Below are 20,153 nucleotides of genomic sequence, written 5' to 3'. Positions count from 1 at the left end.
AGCGGTTCTGCACAGACACATTTCCGGTGCTAGATGAGAAGCAGCTAACGCGCGACTCTGACCCCGCCCACGTAGGTCAAAGAGCTGTGTCGTTCTGCACTAACCTTAGCCACACTTCCGGGAAGAGCCGCTAAAATCCTTCCGGTGCATATTGGCTGAGCGCAGAAGAGGATAAAAAGGGTTCTGCAGCCCTGGCCTCAGTATTTTGGCGACACTTTTCCTGGGGCTTCTTGTAAAACTTCTAAAGACAGATGAAGGGAGCGTCATTTACTCCTTGCTATTAAGGGAAATGTGGAATATAAGCGGATTTAGGTACTACAAATCTTGGGCATGGCCTTTCTGTCCTCCCACCTTCTAGTTGACGGTGATCTATCCCCAGGCTAGCAATAGCCGGTGCATCCCGTAAACCTATTCCGGTGTCCTCTGTCATTAGCACCCACAGAGACCCCCTGGAAGGTGTTTCTCCGCCACCTTCGGCTGGGGGTGCTCGGATAAACTTTGCCTTCCTCCCTAGCGGGAAAAGCTCCCTTCCACTTCCGCTCGCCGGCCCCGCCTCCCGTCCTCCCCCCTCCCCCCCCCCACTAGCTGGGTCCTAGCGCCTGCCGCTCCCTGGCTGTGTCCCGGGCTCCGTCGGTGAGAGGAGCTGCCGTTGACGCCACGGAGCCAGCCCCAGTCTGTTCAGGTAGGAAATGCCGGCGGGAAGCCGCAGGGACCCCCGGGCAGTCCCACTGCGGACGCAATCCGAACGGGCCTCAGTTTCCCTGTGGGTGCAGAGGGCAGATGGGGTTGGCCTGGCGCGAGCGGCGCGGGAGGGGCGGGAGGAGTGCGGCCCCGGGAGGGCGCGGGCGGGCGGGCTCTGGGCCCAGCGGGTCCTAGAACCCGCCGGCTGTCCCGGCGGACCGGCTGCAGCAGACGCCTGGGCTCGGGCGGCACGGCTGCCCGCCTTGCGCGCACGAGGGTCCTAGAGCCCGCCATGTTGCAGGCTTTTGTCCCAGGCGTGCGGCCCGTCAAGCACGGTCCCCGGCGCCGGCGGCCCCCCTCCCCGGTCGAGGTCCTGGCCGCCCCTCCCGCGGTCCTAGAGAACGCCATCTTGCCGGTCTTTGTCCAAAGTATGGCCTTCGGTCCATTCATTTGTTCATTCTGTCATCCTTCGTTCACTCCTTCTTGCCACGTTCTCCGATGCCACGTTTTCCCAGGGCTTTTCCTGAGAAGAGGCAGCCCAGGGCCCTGCCCTGCGGGGCTGTCTGTCTGCCGGGGGTTCCGACACGTAGACAGTTGCAGGGAGCGAGAATGCGCAAGGTTTCCGCAGCTCTCGGCTCTAACGACCTTAAAACTCCCACATGCCTCAGAGACGTCATTTTACTGATGAGAAAACTGAGGCCCAGAGAGCCATGGCGCTCTTACCTCTATAGTCTATTAAGTATTCCTGAGGGCACTGGGGAAGCAGGTATTTGAAGGATGCAAAAGAGTTTTCCCACGGGAGAAGGCAGAGGGAACTGCATATGGAGATGTATTTAGGTGGTGAAGTTTGAGAATTGTGGCTGGAGCTAAGGTCGCTGTCAGGAGGGGCACACTGCCCCTGGAGGTGAGGCTGGAAAAGTGGGTTGGGATTAGGTTGTGGACTGACCAGATTGGACGCCTAGGAGATGATTAGTTCTTATTTCTGCATGGTTCACAGTTCCCCATCTGCCGTCTCACCGGATCTCTCATGGCCTGTGAGGCCTATTGGTAACTACTTGTTTAGAGGTGGGGAGACTGAGGTGCAGAGAGGATAAAAAGTGGCTCTTCACCTCATCACTGCCCGCAGGGTTCTAAACTCTGGGAATTAAATCTCTGCATCCCTGGCATTTAGAGCCTGTTCATGCAGCAGGACGTCCCCCGCCCCCTAAATTCAGTAGTAAACAAAGACAAAGACAAGCCTCCCTCACCAGAGCAATGAATCCACTGTGGGATACTGGGGGCGATATATGGACCCTGTGAACTTGGAAAAGCAGAGAAATTCAGTTACTAAATAGTTGTTGACCGACATTCTTACAAACTCCTACTATGGAGGAGGCAGAGGCTATAGACCTGGGTTCAAATACCGCCTCGGAGGTTGATTTGTTCAGTTTGTTTTGGGCACCAAGCATGGTTCTATGCGTAGAGGATACAGAATAATAAAGGTGCCTGGCTCTTTGCCAGCCTAGACTCTCAAGCTGGAGACAGAGAATTAACAACTGAACCATAAAATGTGTAAGTGCTAGCAAAGCAATAAGCAGGGGACAGAGGGCAGAAGTTTGGGAGGCAGACCACCTGGCTTTGAGTATTGGCTGTGACTGTGACTAGTTTCTTCACTTCTGTGTGCCTCAGTATCCTTGTCTGAAAAATGGGGGGGAAATAATACTATTTAACTTAGTCTGTTTGGGCTACCATAACAACAACAACAGAAAACCGTAACAGACTGGGGGGCACAACAGAAATTTATTTCTCACCGTTCTGGAGGTTGAGGTGTCCAAGATCAAGGTGCTGGCCAATTCAGTTCCTGGTGAAGGCTCCTTTCTTGGATCGTATGTGGCCACCTTCTGTCTAAGTTCTCACATGGCCTTGCTTCCATGCATGCGCACATTCATCCATAAAAACTCCTAGGCCGTCGTGAGGCTTAGCTTGAGTAGTACACATAAAATGCTTAGAATGATACCTGGCCCATGGTAAATTTGCAAGGAATGTTATCCAGATGAGCAACATGAAGGAAATTAAACAGGAGGGGGATAGAGAGTGATTAGCAGGGGTGCAGATAGCATTAAGAAAGGTGGTCAGGAAAGCCCTCTTTAAGGAGGTGACAGGGAGCTGAGACCCAAATAGAATCAAAGAGATAGCTACACAAAGACCCTCGGAAATAATGTTTCTAGCAGAGGAAACTACTAGTGCAAAGTCCCTGAGATGGGAAGGAATTTAAGTCTTTGAGGGGATAAAGGGGGAGCCTATGTGGGTAGAGCCTAGTGAGCCAAGGGGAGAGGAGTGGGAGATGGGATAGGCAGGAGTTAGATAGTTCAGGGCCTTGCTTGCCATGGAAAAGATATTGGTCTTTGTCCTGGGAGCAGTGGAAAGTCTCATGATTTGGCTAATAAACCTTAAGTAAATGAAGACTGGTAGAGAAAGAGCCCAGCCCAGGGACCTGAAGACTCGTGTTTGAGTCTGGGCTCCTTGACTCGCTATGTGTCCTTATGTGTAAGTTTTTTCCCTTATGGGGGCCTTAATCTCCACATCTGAAAAAGAGGTGTATTAAAAATGCCTCTCTCCTAGAAGCTTCTGAAAACCTAAGGTTCTTAAATGAGTGTTAGTTGGAATGACCCAGAAAGCATGTTTAGAATAGATTTCTGAGTCCTACCCCACGCTCCCTGCATGATTATTTTCATGCAAGGAGTTCACAGAATCACTCTAGGGAGTGGTGGGTGGAAGAGTCCTCCGTGAACAGGGAAGTGAAGAGCTGATGATGGGTTTTTTGTTTTGTTTTTTTTTTACTTATTTTTTTGGTTGCACTGGGTCTTCGTTGTGGCGTGCAGGCTTCTCTAGTTGTGATACGCGGGCTTAGTTGCCCCGTGGCATGTGGGATCTTACTTCCCCGACTAGGAATCAAACCCACGTCCCCTGCTTTGGAAGGCGATTCTTAACCACTGGACCACCAGGGAATTCCCAATGCAGGGGTTTTAGACAGGGGCCTAGCCTACCTGACCCTTCGTTCTTTATAGAGCTTGTGCCTGGCACGCCCCTACTATTTCCCCTGGGAAGTGCCTTAGGAGGAGGGATTTACCCCTCCAGCTACCTGGTTTCTGGCTCACAGATGGGAAGACTGAGGCCCAGAGCTTGGAACCCACGGGTCCAGCCCTCTGAGAGGGAAACAGAAACATAAAGGGTGCTGGCTCTAGTGTCCAGGGACTTCTACAGGAATGAGAGGAGACCAAGGTGTAACCTGAGCTCAGGGTTCTGGTCATCGTGGGGCTGGCCCAGGTAGCAGATAAGTCTGGGAGGGCCCAACTACTCAAGGTGAATTAAACACCTGGATTCAAGTCTCAGCTGCATGAGTTACTAGGTATGTGACCATGGGTTAATCACTAACCTTCTCAGAACCTCAGTTTATTCGTCTGTAAAATGAGGACAATAATCCCTATCTCAGGAAGCTATGAGAGAATTAAATAAGGTTGCACACTCAGCAAGGTGTCTGGCTCTGAGAAAATTCAGTAATTGAGGGGAGTAATTATTCTTATCTCATTCAGCCCTCGCCCAACCCTGTGAGGTAAGTAGTGTTATTACCTCCCTTTTTTCAGATGAGAAAACTGAGGTCCTACGGCATGAAGTAAATTGCACAAGGTCACAGCTAGGAAGTGAGGAAGGTAAGATTCGAAGCCATGCAGTTTGGCTTCGGAGACTGCACTTAACGACAATGCTAAATTGTTTCTCTGGGCCTCAGTTCCCTTATCTGTGAAAGGGGGTAATAACAGAACTTTTTTCATGGTGCTGACATGAAGTGCAAGTAAGTTAATACATGTAAAAAGGTTAGGATGTTGCCTATTGTTTAGCAGGTGCTCGGTAAATGTGAGCTATCATTTTCTTTTTTAAAATATTTATTTATTTATTTATTTATTTGGTTGCATCAGGTCCTAGTTGTGGCAGGCAGGCTCCTTAGTTGTAGCTCCCGGGCTCCTTAGTTGTGGCATGCAAACTGTAAGTTGCGGCATGCATGTGGGATCTAGTTCCTTGACCAGGGATGGAACCCGGGCCCCCTGCATTGGGAGCACGGAGTCTTATCCACTGAGCCACCAGGGAAGTCCCAGGCTATCATTTTTATTAAGGAGAAACTTTATCAGACTGTCCAGAGATGATCTGGAAAAGAGGTAGTGAGGGCCTCATCCAAGGATAGGCAGATTCCCTAGAAACCGTAGGCGGAATTCAAGCCCTGGGGAAGGCTGGGCCTCAAGCCCTTTAACTCACCTTCCAGCCCTAGGATTTAGTTTGAAAAGTGAAAAAACCAAGCTGAGGGTGGAACAGAGCTGTGTGGGATGTAGGCCAGAAACCAAAGGGGAGATGCAGGAAGACCTTCCTTTGGGAAGTAAGGCTCAAAGGAAGGATTGGTAGGATTTATAACAGCCAGGAAGGACCTGGGAACTTGCATGGTGTGATGGAAGCCATGAAAAATTCTTGAGCAGGGGACAGAGCATCACATGGTACCTTAGGGAGAAGACTCCGGCTGTCTGTGCACACTAGATTGTGTGTGTAGGGGTGGGAGACTGAGGCAGGGCCACCAGGCAGAAGGGTGCTGATTCTAAGGATGCAGCCCTTGCCAATCACCCGGGGACTCCTGCATCCCCCCTGGGTCATAACTTAGAAGACACCAACCCCTGAGGTATACAGATGATGAAACAGGCCTAGAAAGGAGTGCTAGAATCCAAACCTCCTACCTCCCAGCCCATCTTTTGGACACACCTGGCTCCCCTCCCCTCTCTGTAACATTGTCCTTCCCCCAACCCTGGCTGCCCCAGCAGCTGCTGCACCTTAAGTGGATCTGCTGTAATCCTCTTCCCTTCATCCTCCAGGGAGGATGAGCTGGTGTTAAGACTAATGCAGCTGTTAATCCTATTTCCTCCCAGCCATGATCTGCAGGAGCAGCTGGGTGGAGGCTGTCTGGGCTCTGAACGGAGAAGGAAGGGGCCATAGCTAGAGTGGGTGTCCCAGGAGGCCAGGCCAGAGCAGATACATTGAGTATGAGACAGAGACTTCTAACTTCTGCTAGCAATGGCTCAAGCTGCTTTGAGAGTAATTGAGCTTCCCATTACCAGAGTTATGGGAGCAAGAACCAAAGACCCATTCCAGAGCAGAGGGTGGACCAGGATTCCTATCTGGGGTGGAGTACCTTACAGCTGTGCAAGGCCAGAATTCTGTGTGAACAGTTGCTGCCTCTGCAAGCTAACCAACCAGAGGGGAAAGACAAAATACATACGCTGGGGACCTATCCCTTCCAGACAGATGGTGCCAATCACCACATTTAGCCCACTGGCTCTGCCTTCTTCTGGCCCTACCTCTGTCTTTCCTGAGCACTTGGAGACCTTCAGGCCAGACCCACATCTAGGTAGCCTCCGTGTCTGCAGCCTTGCACATGTCTTGGATTCTGAGCTGTAGAAGGAAGATGGTGAGATGGACAGACCCTGGGCCTTCTGGGAATGCCACAGGGTTTGGAGAAGCCCAGAGGCTGGGGAGGAAAGTGCAGGTGGGCATTTCGATGATCCCGGCCTCCTCTCTTAGTTCCTCTGAGGTCACCTGGTCCAGCTCCTTTCATCAGTGAACAGACCAGAGAGGAAACTTGAGCGCAGAGAGACAGGAATGTTTGCGAGGAAGGATGTGCATCCCGGGTGGGAAATGCAGATAAGACAGAGTTCCTTCTGAGGCCTCAGAGGGCTTTGGTGAGGAGACAGGCCTTGGAGAATTGGAAAGGGGTGTGGCTTCTAACTTTGCCTCTCTTGCAGAGAAGCCCCGCCCATCCAGGCCATGGAGGTAGAGTCTTCGCAGGAGAGGTCCCCAGCCCCCGGCTACAAGCGCTCTGGCCGCCGCTATAAGTGCCTGTCCTGTACCAAGACGTTTCCAAATGCACCCCGGGCAGCACGCCATGCTGCCACACATGGGCCTGCAGACTGCACAGAGGAGGTGGCCGAGGCAAAGCTGAAGCCAGAGACAGACCCCAAAGCGGAGGATGCCAGCGGGGACAAGGTGTCAGGTGCAGCGGCGAAGCCTCGGCCGTATGCGTGCCCGCTGTGCCCCAAGGCCTACAAAACGGCACCAGAGCTGCGCAGTCACGGGCGCAGCCACACGGGCGAGAAGCCCTTCCCTTGCCCTGAGTGCGGTCGCCGCTTCATGCAGCCCGTGTGCCTGCGCGTGCACCTGGCCTCGCACGCCGGCGAGTTGCCCTTCCGCTGCGCGCACTGCCCCAAGGCCTATGGCGCGCTCTCCAAGCTCAAGATCCACCAGCGCGGTCACACCGGCGAGAGGCCATACGCCTGCGCCGACTGTGGCAAGAGCTTCGCTGACCCCTCGGTGTTCCGCAAGCACCGGCGCACGCACGCAGGCCTGCGGCCCTACAGCTGCGAGCGCTGCGGCAAGGCCTACGCGGAACTCAAGGACCTCCGCAACCACGAGCGGTGAGGGCGCTGGGCTGGGTGGGGGGCGGCTGAAGGGGTTGGGAAGAGCGCACCAATAGCGTGAAGGCGTTGAGTCCCAAAGATCGGAAGGAACCAATGGGAAAGTGAGTGAGGCAGAGCTATGGGGGCGAAGGGTGGAACTGGGGTCTGATAGGCCTGGGTTCCTGGACTAGGAAAGGGGCGGGGCTTGAAGTTGGGCTGCTGCCCAGGAGGTGCGAGTGGGGGCCGGGTCTGTTGAGTGCAGAGATGGATCTAGAACACCTAGACACCCAGCCTGAAGGTTTCTTACTCTGAAGTACAGACCTGTGGCCCTTAGGGGATTGGGCCAAGGCCCCAGCGATGTTAGGGGGCCCTAACGTACAGTGCAGACAGGCGGTGGGGGTCGGGCGATGGGCTGCCACCTTCACTCCGGGCCTCTGCACTCCCACAGGTCCCACACCGGCGAGCGCCCCTTCCTCTGCTCAGAGTGCGGGAAGAGCTTCTCCCGCTCGTCCTCGCTCACGTGCCACCAGCGCATCCATGCGGCGCAAAAGCCCTACCGCTGCCCGGCCTGTGGCAAGGGCTTCACGCAGCTCAGCTCCTACCAGAGCCACGAGCGCACGCACTCTGGCGAGAAGCCCTTCCTTTGCCCCCGCTGCGGCCGCATGTTCTCCGACCCCTCGAGCTTCCGGCGCCACCAGCGGGCGCACGAGGGTGTGAAGCCCTACCGCTGCGAGAAGTGCGGCAAGGACTTCCGGCAGCCGGCCGACCTGGCCATGCATCGGCGGGTGCACACGGGCGACCGGCCGTTCAAGTGCCTGCAGTGTGACAAGACGTTCGTGGCGTCCTGGGACCTCAAGCGGCACGCGCTGGTGCACTCCGGCCAGCGGCCCTTCCGCTGCGAGGAGTGCGGGCGAGCCTTCGCGGAGCGAGCCAGTCTCACTAAGCACAGCCGGGTGCACTCGGGTGAGCGCCCCTTCCACTGCAACGCTTGCGGAAAGTCCTTCGTGGTCTCGTCAAGCCTGAGGAAGCACGAGCGGACCCATCGCAGTAGCGAGGCCGCAGGGCCTCCCCCGCAGCAGGAGCTGGTAGTGGGGCTGGCGCTGCCGGTCAGCGTGGCAGGCGAGGGCTCAGCGGCCCCGGCAGCAGGGGCGGGGCTCGGGGACCCGGCAGCAGGGCTGCTGGGGCTGCCCCCGGAATCGGGTGGTGTGATGGCCACCCAGTGGCAAGTGGTGGGCATGACCGTGGAGCACGTGGAGTGCCAAGATGCTGGGGTTGGGGAGGCTCCTGGTCCCTTGGGGGGGGCAGGCGAAGTGGGGGGTGAGGAGGTGGACGAGAAACCACCACAGTTTGTATGCCGGGAGTGCAAGGAGACGTTCTCCACGCTGACGTTGCTTCGAAGGCACGAGCGCTCACACCCAGAGCTCCGGCCCTTCCCCTGCACCCAGTGCGGCAAGAGCTTCTCAGACCGGGCTGGGCTGCGCAAGCACAGTCGCACCCACAGCTCTGTGCGCCCCTACACCTGCCCCCACTGCCCCAAGGCCTTCTTGAGTGCCAGCGACCTGCGCAAGCACGAACGCACCCACCCTGTGCCCATCGGGACCCCCACGCCCCTCGAGCCCCTCGTGGCTTTGCTAGGAATGCCTGAAGAGGGCCCAGCCTGAGGCCCAGGCCCCCTCCGCCACATTCCCGGGAGCTCCGCCCCTACAGGGTGCTTCCTGAACCTCCCTTTGCCTCAGCTCACTCTTAGACTCCAGATCCATTCCTTCGCCCCAGGCAGCTAGCTCACCTTCCTGACAAAGAGCTGGGGACAGTGGAGGCTGGCAGCAGCCTGCGAGAGACATGGCTCCCTCTGAGCACCACTCATTAAAGCATTCACTTTGACACTGGGTTGTCTTCTGTGTTCTGGTCGGGGGTAAGTAATGGGAGTTTGGGCATTAGATAAGGTTCCGTGGAGATCCCTGGATTGACAGATTAGAAACTAGAAGGGTCTTTGGGTGCACTGTTTTCTCTAAATATGTTTCAGAATGTCTTGTGACAAAGGGTTCCGTGGTCAAGTAAGTACAGGAAATTCCTGTACCCTTCTTGGTGATCAAAGTATATTAAAGTCATCGATAAGTCCTGCAATGAACAAATCTATTTCGCTTTGTTTAGCCCACACTTACTTGACCTGTTACTGAGTAGCTCTACTTCTGTCTTTTTGCAGATAATAAACTGAGGCCCAAAGTTAGTATATTTCCCATAAATTGCAATAACAAATTAGAAAATATACTTGGGGTCCCATTCACAATAACAACAAAACCCATAAACTACAAAGGAGTAAACCTCACAAAAAACATGCAAACCCTGTATGAAGAAAATGGTATCTCTGTCCTGAAGGATATAAGACCTAACTAAATGGAGGTATACCATGTACCTGAGTGGAAAGATATTATTAAAAGATGTTGCTTCTCCAGTTTAATCCTTAAGTTCATTGCCATCCAAAAGAATTTTTTAACAAAACTTGAAAATCCTAAATTCCTGTGCAATATATATATTTAAAAACAGTGGAAGGGACTTCCCTGGTGGTCCAGTGGTTAAGACTCCGTGCTCCCAATGCAGGGGGCCCGGGTTCGATCCTTGGTCAGGGAACTAGATCCCATATGCCGCAGCTAAGAGCCCGCATGCCACAACGAAGATCCCGCATGCCGCAGCTAAGACCCAGCACAGCCAAACACATAAATAAATAAATATTTTTAAAAAAACAACAGTGAAGCTGTCAGGACTTCCCTGGCGGTCCAGTGGTTAAGACTCTGTGCTTCCACTGCAGGGGGCAAGTGTTCGATCCTTGGTCAGGGAACTAAGATCCTGCATGCTGTGCTGGCCAAAAAAAAACAAAAACAAAAAAACAGTGGAAGTGATGTATTTGACACGCTAGATAATCAAACATCAAAGCACTGGAATAAAAACAGGAAATTACTGACACAAGAATAAATTAGTTAATAGAGTGGGGGAGAGGGTTCAAAAGCAGCCCTGACTATTTCTGGGAATGTAGTTTATGATAAATATGTTATTCAAATCGGGGAAAATGTAGGCTGTTAAATAACTTGACAGTTATAGTCATACTCTGGAAGACTACATAACTTTTAAAGTAATTTTTCAAAGACCAAAAATGGAAAAACAAAAACGAGGCGCCACATTTAGTGTAAATTGGGAAGATGATTTGATGTTTATCAAAAGTTAAATACTTCATGATGTATGTAATCATTATGCTGTATGCCTTCAACATACAGTGCTATATGTCATGTCTCAGTAAAACTGGAAGAGGGGGGAAAAAAGCAAACAAAAACACATTAAAAAAAAAAAAAAAAGGTTAAATGCATATACTCTCAGCAAGTACACCTCAAAGAATTTACATCACAGATTTCTTTTTCCAGTTCTGTGGCAAAACTGAAGATGAAAGATTGTTCGGTGCCGCAAAATCTGTGATACCTGGGAACACCCTATATGACCATTAGCAAAGGACTAACTAAATAAGGCCGCTTTAAGATATATTATGCAACAGTTTTTTTTAAAATGAGGCTTATCAGTAGTGGCAAGCAGCCGCACAGCACAGGGAGATCAGCTCGGTGCTTTGTGACCACCTAGAGGGGTGGGATAGGGAGGGTGGGAGGGAGACATAAGAGGGAGGAGATATGGGGATATATGTATATGTATAGCTGATTCACTTTGTTATAAGGCAGAAACAAACACACCACTGTAAACCAATAAAGATGTTTAAAAAAAAAAGCCAAGAGAAAGACAAACACAAAACTAAAAAAAAAAAAAAAAAAAAAAATGAGGCTTATCAGGACTTCCCTGGTGGCACAGTGGTTAAGAATCCGCCTGCCAATGCAGGGGACACGGGTTTGAGCCCTGGTCCGGGAAGATCCCACATGCTGCGGAGCAACTAAGCCTGTGTGCCACAACTAGTGAGCCCATGTGCCACAACTACTGAAGCCCGCCTGCCTAGAGCCAGTGCTCCGCAACAAGAGAAGCCACCGCAATGAGAAGCCCGCGCACCGCAATGAAGAGTAGCCCCCGCTCGCCGCAACTAAAGAAAGCCCGCGGGCAGCAATGAAGACCCAACACACACAAAAATAAATAAATAAAATTTTTTAAAATGTTTAAAAAAAATGAGGCTTATCAATCTATGTTGTTGAGCAATATTCAAAGAATATGTCAAGTGTAAAAGAGTGAAGTGCAGAGCAGTGTGGTTAGTATGCTCCCATTTGGGCCAAATTACACATAAGTGCTCAAATTCCTATAGAATATTTCTAGAAAGATAATCAAGGACTGATTCTGGACTATAAATTCCAACCACCAGGGCCTTCTGCATTTATAAGCCAAAACAAAGCCAAAGGTCAGAGTGAACCAGATCCTTCTTTCTATGCTGTTATCTGTAGACTTGGGGGCCACCAAGTTGGCAGCCTTAGGAAGTGCCCGGTGTGCCACTGCCAGTCATGGGGACTAGGCAGCAGCTGGCTGTAGCCCAGGGCTGGTACACCAGGTAGCACCTGGAGCAGAAGTACTAGGTACCCCCTTGGTGTCAGGGGCCTCACTCAGTGTTGTCATGCCCAGGCCCTCATTCCTGTTCACAGCAGAACAAGGGGGCCACATGGCAACAGCAGGGACCAGTGTCATGGCTGCAGAAAGACGGCACCAGTTTGACCAAGGACACTCACTGCCCATACCCATATCCAGAGCAGGAAAGAAACAGACACCGGACTGGGGGATTGAAAGCAGGGGAACTTTTGTTTACTACTGACTTGATTTTTGGCCTTGAGCAAGATGATTTATCTTGGGGTTTGGGGAGGCACCTTTTAAAAATAGGTGTAAAGATACCATATACACTAATCAACAGATATCCCTGGGTATCTATCTACAATGAAGGATGAAGTGGGTCCCCTGGATGTTCAGAACAGATCCACAACTCCTGCTCCCTTTCTGGGCCCAGACAATACACCCATCCCTTGGTCCCTCTTCTCTGACACCCCCAGTATCCCATACCCTAGTTCCTGCTCCCTGAGGACTCAGTCTGACTTTCAAGAAATTAATAGCATTATTAAAATATAATTCATATACCATACAATTAACCTGTCTGAAGTGTACAATTCAGTGGTTTTTTGGTATATTCACAGGGTTATGCAACCATCACAGTCTAATTTTAGAATATTTTCGTACCCTCAAAAGAAACTCCATACCCATTAGCTGTCACTTCCTATTGATCCAAGACCCTCACCCCCCATCAACCCTTTTCCCTCAGCCCTAGTCAATGGCTAATCTACTTTCAGTCTCTATAGGTTTGCCTATTGTGGACATTTCATGTAAATGGAGTCATACAATATGTGGTCTTTTGTGACTGATTTTTTCCTTGGCATAATGTTGTCAAGGCTCATCCATGCTGTAGTTTGATCAGCTCTTCATTCTTTTTTATTGTCAAATAATATTCCATTGTATGGATATGCTACCTTTATTTATCCTTTCATCAGCCAATGGACATTTGGGTCTCCATTTTTTGTCTATTGTGAGTGATGCTGCTGTGAACATTCATGTACAAGTTTGTTTTTTTTTTTAATGAACTAAGTGAGCCTGTCTTTTTTTTTTAATACATTTACTTATTTTATTTTATTTATTATTTTTGGCTGCATTGGGTCTTCGTTGCTGCACGCGGGCTTTCTCTAGTTGTGGTGAGCAGGGACTACTCTTCGTTGCAGTGCGCGGGCTTCTCATTGCGGTGGCTTCTCTTTGTTGTGGAGCACAGGTTCTAGGTGCGCAGGCTTCAGTAGTTGTGGCTCGTGGGCTCGGTAGTTGTGGCTCGCGGGCTCTAGAGCACAGGCTCAGCAGTTGTGGCACACGGGCTTAGTTGCTCCACAGCATGTGGGATCTTCCCGGACCAGGGATCAAACCCATGTCCCCTGCATTGGCAGGTGGATTCTTAACTACTACGCCACCAGGGAAGTATCTGTACAAGTTTTTGTGTGGACATATTTTTCAGTTCTCTGTGTATATATCTAGGAGTGGAATTGCTGGGTCATATGGTAACTCTATGTTTAACCATTGGAGCAACTGTCAGACTGTTTTCCAAAGTGGCTGCACCATTTTACATTCCCACCAACAGGGTATGAATGTTCCAGTTTCTCCACATCTTCACCAACAGTTGTTATTTTCTGTCTTTTTCATTACAGCCATCCTAGTAGGTGTAAATTTGTTGTTTTGATTTACATTTCCCTGGTGGCAAATGATGTTGAGGATCTTTTCATGGGCTTATTGGCCATTTGTATATCGTCTTTGGATAAATGTCTATTCAAGTCCTTTGGCCATTATTATTATTTTTATTAATTTGGCTGCGCTGGGTCTTAGTTGCGGCATGCAGGATCTTTTAGTTGCGGCATGCAAACTCTTAGCTGTGGCACGTGGGATCTAGTTCCCTGACCAGGGATCAAATCCGGGCCCCCTGCATTGGGAGCACCAAGTCTTAGCCACTGGACCACCAGGGAAGTCCCCCTTTGCCCATTTTTTTAATTGGATTGATTCTGTTGAGTGGTAAGACTTATGTATTCTAGATACAAGTTCCTTATGATTTGCAAAAATTCCCTCCCATTGTGTGGGTTGTCTTTTTACTTTCTTGATGATGCCCTTTAAAGCGCAAACATTTTTAATTTTGATGATGTCCAATTTGTCTATTTTTGTCTGTTTTTGCTTGTGCTTTGAGAGCCATATCTAATAACCCATTTCCTAATACAAGGTCATGAAGATTTATGCCTATGTTTTCATCCAAGGGTTTTATAAACATTTACAAAGTTTATAATTTAGTTATAAATGTAAAAGTTTAAAATGCTTAAAAGATTTTTTTAAAAATAAACTATAAGTTTTTATAGCTAAAAGCTCTTACATTTAGATTTTTGATCCATTTTGAGTTAATTTTTGTATATGGTTTGAGGTAAGGGTCCAACTTCATTCTTCTGCATGTGGATATCCAATTGTCCCAACTCCATTTATTGAAAAGACTGTTTTTTCTCCACTGAATTGTCTTGACTTCATTGTTGAAAATAACCTAACTGTAAATATAAGGGTTTATTTCCAGACTCTCAATTTTATTCCCTGGGTATATATCTTTCTTTATGCCAGTATCACATTGTTTTGCTTACTGTAGCTTGGTAGTAAAATTTTAAATCAGGACCTGTGGGTCTTCCAACTTGTTCTTCTATTTCAAGATTAGTTTTGTTTTTCTAGATCCCTTGAATTTCCATATGAATTTTAGGATCAGCTTGTCAACTTTTGCAAAAAAGAAAAAGAAAAGGAAGCTGTCTGGGATTCTGATAGGGATTGCATTGGCTCCGTAGATCAATTTGAGGAGTACTGTCATCTTCACAATATTAAATCTTCTGACCCATGAACATGGGGTGTTTTTAAATTTATTTAGATTTTAATTTCTTTCAACAGTGTTTTATAGTGTTCAGTGTATAAATCTTACATTTCTTTTGTTAAATTTATATAGAAGTATTTTATTCCTTTTGTTGCTATTGTAAATGGAATTGTTTTCTTTCTTTCTTGGATTGTTCATTGCTAGTGATGAGAAATACAGTAGATTTTTGTACATTGTTCTTGTTTTCTGCAACCTTGCTGAACTAGTTTACTAGCTCTAATATGTGTGTGTGTGTGTGTGTGTGTATTCCTAAGGATTTTCTATATACAAGACCATGTCATCTGTAAAATGAGATTGTTTACTTCTTCTTTTCCAATCTGGATGCCATTTGTTTCTTTTTATTGCTTATAGTGTTAAATAGAAGTGATGGGAGAAGACATCCTGATCTGAGGGGGAAAACATCCAGTCTTTCATCATTTAAGTATGATGTTAGCTGTGACTTTTTCACAGATGCCCTTTGATAATTAGCAAGTTAAGGAAGTTCCCTCTTATTCCTAGTTTCTTAAGCTTTTTAAAAAAATCAAAGTTGCTGGGCTTCCCTGGTGGCACAGTCATTAAGAATCCGCCTGCCAATGCAGGGGATACGGGTTCGAGCTCTGGTCCGGGAAGATCCCACATGCCACAGAGCAACTAAGCCCGTGTGCCACAACTACTGAGCCCACGTGCCACAACTATTGAAGCCTGAATGCCTAGAGCCCATGCTCCTCAACAAGGGAAGCTACCCCAATGAGAAGCCCGCGCACCACAACGAAGAGTAGCCCCGGCTCACCGCAACCAGAGAAAAGCCTTCATGCAGCAATGAAGACCCAATGCAGCCAAAAATAAAATAATTTAAAAAAAAAAGAAAAAGTTGTTGGATTTTGTCAAATGTATTTTCTGTGTCTATTGAGATGATCAGAGGGTTTTTGTTCTTTATTCTATTAATATTCTTTATTACATTAACTGATTTTCAGATGTTAAACCAACCTTGCATTCTTGAGATAAATCCCACTTATATAATCATTTTTATATATTGCTGAATTTTGTTTGCTAGTATTTTGTTGAGGATTTTTACATCTATATTCATAAGAAATAGTGATCTGAAGTTTTCTTTTCTTGTGATGTCTTTGTCCCATTTTGTTATCTGGATAATTCCCAGACAGTCTGACTTTTGGCCCTCACATTTCTTCTGCCCCAACTTCCTTTAATTCCCTGGCTCTCTGCCAGGACTGTCCCAGGTAGTGAAAGCATCTTGGGAATGCAAAATCATAGGCCCAGCTGGTGGGGCAATAGCTGGCATCACTCCTTAGTCTGTACTTTGGACTTCAGTCATGATCCCCTCCCCAGCTGAATGTCTGCATAAACTGGGACTCCTCGCAGGAGAAAACTCCAGGACCGGGGCTGAGGCAGAGGTAAGGGAAGACAGCAGGCTTTGTAGTTGGGGCAGTCATTCTGGATTCAACCAAGGAGATTTGGAGACTTGTTCTCAATTACTTATGCACAGCCCACTCTCAACTAAAATCCGTCTCCCTGGAGCCTGCTTTCCATTCAAGTCCTATCCCAACTCTGACCTCATCTCTTACCTACTCCTTACACTCAGCAGGCTCCAGCCATGCTGGCCTTCTGTTTATTTTCTTCCCAGTCTTGGGACCTTTGCACTTGCTCCTTCCTGGGGATGGAACCCATAATCCTAGATTTGCCCATGATGCTCTTTCTGTTCAAGTCTCAGCTCAAATCTTACTGTTTCTACTGCTGCATAATAAATGACCACAAACTTAACATCTTAAAAACAACGTCCATTTCTTATCTTATGGTTCTATAGATCAGAAGTCCAGGGTGACTCAGCTGGGTCCTCTACTTAGTGTCTCATGAGGCTGAAGTCAAGGTCTTGGCCAGTGTGAGCTTTTATCTGGAGGCCCTGACATAGAATCCACTTCCAGACTCACCTGGGTTTTTAACAGAATTCAGTTCCATTTGGCTGTAGGAATGAGGTCCCTGTTTCTTTGTTGGCTGTCAGCCAGTGGTTGTTCTCAGTTTCTAGAGGCCATCTACATTCCCTGGCTAGGAGCCCCTCCCTCTTCAAGGTCAGCAATGGCACACTGAGTCCTCCTGCTTCAAATTTCTCTGACTTCTGTCTTCCTCTTCTGTAGCTAGCTGGAGAAGCTTTTCAGCTTTTAAGAGCTCATATGATTACATTTGGCCCACATGAATAATTCAGGACAATCTCCCTATCTTAAGGTCAACTGATTAGTAAACTTAATTACATCTGCAAAGCCCTTTTTCTCATGTTAGGTAACATATTCATAGAGATTAGGGCATGGAATCTTTGGGGGCCATTATTCTCCTTACCACAGTTCACCTTCTAGCCCTCAAAGATTCATGTCTGTCCCACACACAGAATACACTCACTTCCTCCCAAGGTCCCTAAAAGTCTCATCCCATTACAGCATCAAGTCAGAGTAAAAAAAAAAAAAATCTCATATAAATCTCATCAAACCAAAAGTCCCAAGTCTCATTATCTAAATTAGATGCAGATGAGGCTCTGGGTATAATCCATCCTGGAGCACAATTCCTCCCATCTGTGGACCTATGAAACTAAAGAAACAAGTCATGTACTCCAACATGCAATGCTGAGACATGCATAGGGTAATAGTTTTAGACATTTTGGTTCAAAAAGGGAAGAAATGGAAGGTAAAAAGGAGTCACTGATCCAAAGCAATTTCAAAAGCCAGCTGAGCAAATTTCTTTAGGTGTCCAGGCCTACAAGTAACCCTCCACGGCTCTGCTCTGCCTTCTGAGCCCTCAGTTCTGCCCTTTGGATAAGTCACCTCCCCTAAGAAACCGTTCCTGACTGCCTTTTAGAACAGCCGTCTCCAACCCCTTGTAATTTTTTGTCACAACACACTGCTTAATTTTTTAATAATACATGTCCTGGTTTTGGGATGTCTTAGCTATTTCTTTACTTGTCATCTCCACTAAAATATAAACTCCATGAAAGCAGAGACCTTGTCCGAATTTTCACCTCTATTCCTCCAGCACCCGCCATAATGCCTGGTACGTAAGTCTTGCTCAATAAATATTTTGTGAATAAATGAAAGAATCAGTTAAATGTGGATTGGGGTGGTGTGGTATGCTGAACAATGGCCATCTAAATATGTCCACATCTTAATCCCTGGAACCTGAGAATGTTACTTGACATGGTAAAAGGGACTTTGCCAATGTGATTAAGTTAAGGATGGTGAAATGGTAGATTATACTGGAGTATCTGGATAGGCCTAAGGTAATCACAAGGGTCCTTATAAGAGGGAGACAGGAAGGTCAGAGTGGGAGGAGAAGGTGATATGATAGAAGCCAAGATTGGAATGATGTGCTTTGAAATGGAGGATAGGGCCACTAGCTAAGGAATGCAGGCATCAGTTAGAAACTGAAAAAGGTAAGCAAATGGTTCCTCCAGAAGGAGCCAGCCCGGCCAACTCCTTGACTTTAGCCCAGTGAAACTAATTTTGGATTTCTGACCTCCAGAACTATAAAAGAATAAATGTATGTTGTTTTAAGCCACTACGTTTATGGTAATTTGTGCCAGGAGTAATAAGAAACTCAAGTTCTATTGCCTAAAGCAAACCATAGCTGATGTCAGTGGAGTGGGGATATATAATATTTTCGTATGGAGGGGCCCCACAGGGAAGGCCAATGAATGTTTTTGAACAATTGTAAAATCTTCCCCCGTCTGCCCTCTTTGTCACAAATACTGTCTTTTGTGTTTCCTCCACATGCAAAATAAATGCATCCCCGTCTCAAGGCAGACCACCCAAATGACCTATCTAATCATGGCATCAGGCTCAAATCCAGGACCTCTGATAGTCTCTATATCAGGTCCAGATGTGGCGTCTCTTGATCCAGAGACCTATGACCCAAAGTAAATAAACAGATAAACAGATAACTAGATAGATAAATAACTAGATAGATAAGTAGATAAATAGATCAATCAATCAATCACAAATTATCTCTGTCCCCTCCACCACATCCAACATATGAAGTGGAACAGGGACAGGATAATAGCAGTAAACAACCTCATTCAGAAGGAAAAATGGGAGACAGAAGTTACTGGTCTATGATAATTCTAAAATCCTGCTGGGCAGATGTTGAAAAGGACCCCCTTCTTCCCCTGGGAGCGGGACTGCTTCCTGGGACTAGTTCTCTAGTTCATTCTTCTCCATGTCCTTGGTTCTGACTTTTTTTGTTTATTTGGCTGCACCGGGTCTTAGTTGCCTCGTGTGGGATCTTCAGTTGTGGCGTGTGGGATCTTCAGTTGTGGTGTGTGGGATCTTCAGTTGTGGCATGCAGGATCTTTAGTTGCAGCATGTGGGATCTAGTTCCCTGACCAGGGATCGAACCCGGGCCCCTGCATTGGGAGCGCAGAGTCTTAACCGCTGGACCACCAGGGAAGTCCTGGCTCTGCCCTTATAATGGCTCATCCTTTTCCATTTATTCTCCTTGGCCACATTTGAGAACACTTGGAGGTTATGCCTTTCTTTAAATAAGGCAGCTTTCTTGGTCTCCTTCATGCCCATAGAAATTTGGAAGCCCTCAAGGTCATTTTAAGACTTGAACACTCATGGTCTTTTAAAAATCCAAGCTAATGTGTTTTTTTTTGGCGGGGGAGGCAGGGGGACTTCTTATCTATTTGATTCCAGTCAGTCCCATGGACCAACAGCCAAACTCACAATTTTTTCAGACATGCCTCTTTTTCGACTTAGTTGTAGGCAAATGGGGAGTTACACTCTTAATCTCTTTTCCCTGAATCACCTTGTATAACTGAAAAGATTTACTGGGAACCACTTCGACCAAGTCAGAGGTTTTTACATAAGGCATGAGAGCCATACACTTGATATGGCCCTTGCCACAAAGATGAGTTTGTTTTTTTAAAATAAATTTATTTATTTATTTATTTTTGGCTGTGTTGGGTCTTCGTTACTGCGTGTGGGCTTTCTCTAGTTGCGGCGAGCGGGGGCTACTCTTCCTTGCAGTGCGCGGGCTTCTCATTGCGGTGGCTTCTCTTGTTGTGGAGCACGGGCTCTAGGCGTGCGGGCTTCGGTAGTTGTGGCTCATGGGCTCTAGAGCGCAGGCTCAGTAGTTGTGGCGCACAGGCTTAGTTGCTCCACGGCATGTGGGATCTGCCCCAACCAGGGCTCAAACCTGTGTCCCCTGCATTGGCAGGTGGATTCATAACCACTGCGCCACCAGGGAAGTCCCACAAAGATGAATTTTAATAAAACTTTGTGCCTTAATGGCCTTGTCAAGTTGTATCTTTCACTGGTTAAAAATTTGGATCACTTGCCTGGAGTTTCTATATTCTCTTCCATTTCTGCTTAAAAACTGGCCAATTATATTCTGAGTCATCTCTTTCTTACAGTAACTTGTCAAATGCACCCAACAGCAACCAAGGCATGCTACTAATATTCTCTTTCCCCAATTTTTTGCCTAAAGCTCTAAACTCAGTTGGACATTATTTATACTCTTAGTTCTATTTCCAGATTACAGTTTTAAAAAATGCTTCACCACTGCATAACACACATCACCAT

The 20,153-nt window shown here is 47.8% G+C and overlaps 1 protein-coding gene across 2 annotated transcripts; it reads left to right on the top strand.

Annotated features, from left to right (window-relative positions):
- Positions 1-278: 278 nt before the first annotated feature.
- Positions 279-9,192, top strand: ZNF668 (zinc finger protein 668). 2 transcript variants are annotated; one of them, XM_061208916.1, is made up of 3 exons: positions 279-312; positions 6,498-7,166; positions 7,597-9,192. In XM_061208916.1, exons 1-3 carry the CDS (start codon positions 290-292, stop codon positions 8,807-8,809), a joined length of 1,905 nt encoding a protein of 634 aa, XP_061064899.1. In that variant the 5' UTR covers positions 279-289; the 3' UTR covers positions 8,810-9,192. The 2 variants fall into 2 exon arrangements, with proteins under 2 accessions (XP_061064899.1, XP_061064900.1); XM_061208917.1 differs by lacking the exon at positions 279-312 and adding an exon at positions 595-682.
- The last annotated feature ends 10,961 nt before the right edge of the window (positions 9,193-20,153 follow it).

The sequence above is a fragment of the Eubalaena glacialis genome, chromosome 13, assembly GCF_028564815.1.
Source record: "Eubalaena glacialis isolate mEubGla1 chromosome 13, mEubGla1.1.hap2.+ XY, whole genome shotgun sequence".
NCBI lineage: Eukaryota > Metazoa > Chordata > Mammalia > Artiodactyla > Balaenidae > Eubalaena > Eubalaena glacialis.
Note: the sequence above shows the minus strand (reverse complement) of the source record. Positions and strands in the feature narration are given on the sequence as shown.

What these genes read in the sequence shown, in the direction of transcription:
- ZNF668 (XM_061208916.1), top strand. Translation starts at nt 290, where the DNA reads ATGTGGAATATAAGCGGATTTAG. An exon ending in TGGAATATAAGCGGATTTAG is followed by an intron (nt 313 to 6,497) that starts GTACTACAAATC and finishes CCTCTCTTGCAG; the next exon opens with AGAAGCCCCGCCCATCCAGG. An exon ending in GACCTCCGCAACCACGAGCG is followed by an intron (nt 7,167 to 7,596) that starts GTGAGGGCGCTG and finishes GCACTCCCACAG; the next exon opens with GTCCCACACCGGCGAGCGCC.